At 36.5% G+C, this 6,537-nt stretch overlaps 1 protein-coding gene across 2 annotated transcripts in view; it reads right to left on the minus strand.

Annotated features, from left to right (window-relative positions):
* lmx1al (LIM homeobox transcription factor 1, alpha-like) overlaps positions 1-2,741 on the minus strand; it is a 33,263-nt gene extending 30,522 nt beyond the window's left edge. For both annotated transcript variants that reach the window (XM_053491501.1, XM_053491500.1), the window contains exon 1: positions 2,502-2,741. Coding sequence is in view for 1 of the 2 variants with exons in the window: in XM_053491500.1 (XP_053347475.1) it covers positions 2,502-2,545 (44 nt within the window). In the remaining variant the exon portion in view is untranslated. The remainder of the gene's footprint in view (positions 1-2,501) is intronic.
* Between the last annotated feature and the right edge of the window lie 3,796 nt (positions 2,742-6,537).

The following is a 6,537-nucleotide window of genomic DNA, read 5'->3' on the forward strand; positions in this document are numbered from 1 at the left end:
TCTCGCGCCCGCACTGCGGTACCGCACCGACATTTCCTTCCCTGTGAATTCCTCTAGTTAACAAATTAACATCCTCATACACGTCTTACACACATTTACATTCTGTAGCCTACAGTCAAAAATATAACGCCAGCAACCCGACCTGTTTTATATATTAATCTCTGGCTTGGGGATTTATTGCCTTCCAGATAAATGTAGCGTAACACAAATTAAAATCTAACTACAAATAAATACTAGTTTGTGTATGCTTCCCCCAGCAATTTTGTTAAACTGCGATTTTTTTTTTTGAATTGCAACTAGATCTCTCGTTAACTGCACCGTGATCAGATTGATTGAATTTAAAATGATTTGAAATAAATGTATTTTGGATTTTATTTTTGTTGATGAACTGACATGTCTCTACAAAGGCGTCACGTGCACATTCATTTATTTTATTCATAACAAACAGGGACAAATACATATATAAGCAACCAATGTTGAAAAATGACCAACATTATTAGTTTGTAAGACGGAAATTCAGTTTAAATTAAAGCGATTTTGCATTTGATGTACATTTTGTGACAGATTCGGTTTATTAATGGGAGTTAATGTGCGAGCTGTTCCTTTAGCCTATGGGCTTATTTAACTTGCACCGATGCGTAATTTCACCATGAGCATAGAAAGACATTATAATCAGCGTTTTACAAATCTAAAATAATGATTTGAAACAATTAAATACAGATTTTCGGATTGAATGTAAAATTCAATGTAAGTGTTATAATTCGCAATAATCAGACCCAGGGTTCTGGAAAAGAATTTGAATTTGGATCATTTGATGTTTGTCTTTTCCCGCTTTTAGTGTGAGTGCGTGCCAGATGGAATCAGGATGATTATTTGGAGGCCTGTTTGTGAGAAAGAAAAGGGAAATCTATTAATGTCACTCAGACGAAGTGGTTCAGGACCAGAGCTGCGTCCCAAACCGCACTAAATAGTGTGTCATAATTAGTACCAATGCTGTGACTGGTTTTGACATAAGGCTCCTGGTTAATGCTACAGCCACAGCTCAGATTTCCAGCGTCATTAATGGCAAAAAAAAAATCCTAATATAGAGATCATTTGTATTATTGTAGAAACGCGCGAGGTGACAGACAGATCACAATAATCTAATCTAATTTAACCTGATCTAATCTAATCATCATCATCATCATCTGGACAATATATCTGAATCTGTAGAGGAAAATAAAAATAATAACATTAAAAACAAACAAAAGAGTCTAAATAAGCATGCACTATTTTTTTATCTGGGTTTTATATAACACATTAACATTATCTTCGATTCGTTGGAGGTAGAGTCCTACAACAGACAGAAGCTTCTTTAAATAAAGATTGTGCTCTAAAAAAAGAAAAGAAGAGAATAGAGACAGTAAACAGGAGTTGGGCTGTTTTACTAGTTAAAGGTGCTTCAAGAAGTTGCTGTAAAATAAAAATCTTAAATCATGAAGAGAACTTTCATTCCATTTAAAAATATATATAGTTTAGTGGGCTCTTTGTTTTATTTTATTTTGTTTTGGTTTAAGTAAAGATCATCCAAAAAAGCCCAGCTGGACAATTTTGACAGTTATTATGGTAAATGTACAACGTACTAAAATAAGCATTGCACACTTTTATACGAATTTACTTTTATAATCATTAAAGTGTTTTAGACATGATTTAGGAGACTTCATTAAAACTGTTCTCCTATTATATAATAAAGTGTGAAGCCACTCAGGGTTCCTTAGAGTTTGTGGTGATTATCCTGCTGATGAAGCTGAACATTTTTAAGGAACCGTTATAGGAACCTTTTATGAACCGTTTCTGAATGAAGAACCTGTGCAACTATTTTTCAGTACATATGTATAATATTTTAAAGCTATTGCTCCATAAATAACTTTTTGGGTCTAAATGAATATTAATGTGTTTAGAAAGACAAGTAGAGTTCATCTGACACTTATTAGGTTTGTGTTCATGCTGGACGTACAACCATATAACCCTTCTTCTTCCTATTATTATTATTATTATTATTATTATTTAATTTTATTTTTTAAAACCAAGATTTATTGGAATTCTTAAAAGATTTTCAGGAAAGTTTGTTTATTTGGTTCACCTATTCACTTTGCACTTTTTAAAAACCTAGTTATGTTTTGTTTTTTTTTGTTTTTTTGAGACTGGAGCATTGAGTTTGTTCTGAGAAAAACGTCTCTTTAACGTTCTCTTTAACATTTTTATTTTTTTTCACCAGAATGCATGCATTCCCCTGTTATAGCTTTAGATTCTTTAGTGTGGTGCTGGTAAAGTTTTCATAACGTTTTATAATGCATCAATTCAAAATTAAAAATCACTTCTCTGCGAGTGTGTGAGTCGGATCCACACTGAACTCTAGCTCTGGAGAAGCCTTACACACACACCTGCTTGTTCGGTTGAGTTAGCGCGTGCATGCGTTCTGCATGTGTGTGTGTGTGTGTGTGTAGTGCGCGTTGAGTTACCTGCCGGTGAAACACACTCCTCCCGAGCTTTCTGTAGGTAACATCAAAGACACCGGTGATCACGTGCACTCGTAATGATGATGATACGGATGAGGAGAAACAGCGAGGTGTGATTTAAACTCCACGCGCAGGATGAGCTCGGAACCCGAAGCGGACCGGAAGTTCGAGTTAAAAATCCCGAAGGCGCGCGCACTGTGTGTCCGGGTGAACAGAGCCGCAACACACAATGGAGGAGCAGAGAGTTCGAGATGTGCTCAAATATACCTCTCTCTCTCTCTCTCTCTCTCTCTCCCTCACTCCTCCCACCTCTCTCTCTCTCTCCCACCTCTCCCTGCTTCCTTCTCTCTCTACTTCTCTTCACCCTCTCTTCATTTTAACACACCCCTCTCTATTTTTCTCTTTCTCTCTTTTTGTCTCTCTCTCTTTCATTCCCTCGTGTCTCCTCCGTATTTCTCTCTGTATGTCTCTTTCCTCCTTCCTACCTTCTTTCAGTCTCTGTCCATCTCTTTCTGTCTCTTATCCCACTCTATTTTCTCTCTCTTTCCCTCGTGTCTTTACAATCTCTGCTTTCTTCCCTCAACTTCTCTTTACTCTGTCCTCATTTTATACATCCCTTTCTATCTTTGCCTTTTCTCTTCTGTTTCTCTTTTTCCTCCCTCGTGTCTTTCTCTATCTGGCTGTCTCTCTTTCCATCCCTCTTCTCTCACTTTCCCTCCTTCACCTCTTTCTGTCAGTCTGTCCCTCTCTTTCCTTTCCTCATGGTTCTTCCTGTTTGTCTCTCTCTCTCTTCGTTTCTGTCTCTTCTTTTCCCCCTTTTCTTCTGTTTCTGTTTACCTGTCTCCTTCATTCCCACCCACCTGTCTCCCCACTCTTCCTTATCCCACCTTTCTCATTTTCTTTCCCCCCTCTCCTGTCTCACTTTTTGTCTGTCCATTTCTTTTTAAGCTCTTATCTTTTCTCTTTCACCCATTTTTATTTCGTTCTTTCCATCTTTTCTTTACAATCTTTTTTTATTCCCGCTCTTACACACACACACACACACCCTTACACATCTCTCGTTCCTTCCTCCCTCTTTTGTCTCTCTTTTCTCTTCACCGTCACTTCATCTTTCATCCTCTTCATCCCCCCACTCTTCTCTCTTCTCTTCATCTCTCTCATTTCTCACATCTCTCGCTGATCCTAGTGGGACAGGCTGCTCCACATCGTTCATATCTTCTTCATATGAGCTGAGTGGAGAAGGCAGGCCGCTGTGGGAGAGCCGCTTCCACACACAAGGCTTCAAATCAATACATCCGTTCACTTCTCATTACACTTTCACCCTCTCACACCTATTGGTTTTGGACCTTTGTTCTTCCATATATTTATTTACACACACTTGCACACACAGTGTTGACCAGAGTGCTGTATTATGAGTGAAATTGTTCTGCGCTCCACGCTGCTCGGATGCTGTTTGCATTATTGCATTAGGTGCAGAGGTGGAACAGTGGATAAAGTTTTGTCCAGGAGATTTACGTTCAAACCTCAGGACTAAAATACAGAGCTACCTGTACACAACACTTAACTTTGTCATTAACTTTTCACTTGGACTCTGTCTGAAAAACAGCATTATAGAGAATAAGAATAACAGTTTATAAGCATGCAAGTATAACCTATTAAACCAGAAATCTACTTTTAACATGATTTAAAATCAAATATGATTCAATCCATCCATCCACCCGAGCAGAGATTAAACCCTCCAACCCTGGACGTGCAAAGCAACATTGCTTACCACTTCGCCACAATTGAAAATTATAGTTATTACAGTATGTGTATGTGAGTTATTATGTGAAAGAGTACACTAATATATTTGTCATTAATCAGAAACATTTCAGAACATGAAAATGTAAGTCTTTTATTAACATTATTTATAATCCCATGACTTGTTGTCAAGTTACTGAGGTTCAGATTAAACCTCTAATTAAAAATCTGAGGTTTAGATTTTTATTCCTACTAAACAATCACACCCGCTAATAACTACAAGAACATTTATCTGTAATAAGATTCAAAACCAAACATTTTTTTCCTTCCTGCTAACTACAGTCACCCGGTTTTAACTCACTAAAGAAAGCTTTGTTTAGTTGTAATGGAAAAAAAAAGAAGAGAAGAAAAACCCCTGCAAATTTCTGGCTAGGAGTCACCTTCCAGCTTCCTGAGTCTTCAGACTCCACTGTGATGTGAATTAAAAAGAATACTCAATCTGTGGTGTACACATGATTACGTCAGACAATAATTTCAACATGTTTCCTGGGACTGAGGAAAGACCTAAAATAGTGCTTCACTAAAACTCACTTAAAAGGAAACTTTAATGGAAGATTTATGCGAAACACATTTTGTAGAAAACTCTTTATAGCTGTTCATATCACCATAATTCTTACGAATGGGATCTTTCCAGAGGAGCAAAGTGCTGCTTTTTATTCATCCTAAAAAGATCCTACAACAATTTGCCAACACTAACAATGATTTATTCACTAAAGAACAACATACTAAGTACCCTCTTACTGCTTCCACAGGATATAAGAGGGTAAATTGCAGCTAGATGCTGCTTATCATCAGCTCTTAATTTATTGATCATCAGCATGTGTGCAGACCTCGTTAAAAGCAGAAGTTTTGGCAGTTTGCTGGTCTGGAGCATTCGGATGTGTGTTAACACAATGCCAAGAGGAAAAGGCATAAGCAATGGTCTTAGAGAAGCAATTGTTGCTGCACATCAATCTGATATGAGTTATAAAACCATCTCCAAACAATTTTGAGTTCTACAATTTTCTACAGTGAGAAAGATTATTCACAGGTAGAAAGCATTCAAACCAGTCTTTACATAAATGGATGTCCCAGCACATGATTCAGAGAGAGAAAAAAAAAAACGAGCTACATCTCAGACCCCACAGCCCTCACTGAGCATGTTAGTCCAGTACAGCATAATTAGAACAAGACTAAATAAGTACAGTGTATTTGGAAGGGTACATTGGAACATGGAAGCATGACTGTGGAGAGGTGATGATTTGGGTTTGTTTTGCAGCCACAGGACCTGAGCCCCTTGCAGTCATTGAGTCAACCATGAACTCCTCTGTTTACCAGAGTACTCTAGAGACAAATGTAAGGTCATCAAGCTTGGTCAAAATTCGATCATGCAACAGGACAATGATCTGAAGCACCCCTGTTAATCTACAACTACATAAAGCATCATTTATAACATAAGAACCAGGAGCTTTACTCATTCAGCACTCTTTACTGTGGAAATGCATTGCACTGCTGCCACCTTGTGGTACGTTTTAGAAAATGTTTTAGAAAATGTTTTAGATCCTTTTACCATGGGAGAGCTACTGTAATGTATAGGATTAGAGATGGCACAGATACTATATGCAGGTGTGTGGGGGTGTGTTTTGGATATTGGAGGAAAAGAAAAAAAGAATTTAATCTGATCCCAAAAGATTTTTTTAAACCTGTAAAAAATTACATATAAAAGTCCTGGATTGGTTAGATTTACAGTGGATTTCAATTATATGTATATTTAAATTGTATAAATGTATCAGTGGAATAGATGTTTTTGTTGAGTGAAAAGCTTACAAATATCTATATAAAAAACTAATTTAAAGCTTGGTATGTTGTTTTTAAAAAATCATATCAAATTATTATAAATATTAATTGACACTTATTTGACATGAAAATGGCACTGTGCTATCTCTGTGCAAGATATATAATAATAGTTTGCATTATATAGGCTCACTTACAATTATCACTACTATCAAAAATGTCATTTTTACTGTACATCAATCATGAAATGAGCACAATGCTGTTTACTTTGTCTTAGGTTAAATTATGGATGATTTATGTGATAATACGACTCAATAATTTGTCAGTATTTGTTAGCATGTATTTATTGTTATAATATGTTTTTTAAAATACAGTACTGTGCAAAAGATCTGCCCCTCATTTATTCATATTAAATTCAATTAAATAATGTTGATTAAATTAAAGGAACGGGAGCAAATGTCCATGG

This window comes from Clarias gariepinus, chromosome 3, assembly GCF_024256425.1.
Source record: "Clarias gariepinus isolate MV-2021 ecotype Netherlands chromosome 3, CGAR_prim_01v2, whole genome shotgun sequence".
Lineage (NCBI taxonomy): Eukaryota > Metazoa > Chordata > Actinopteri > Siluriformes > Clariidae > Clarias > Clarias gariepinus.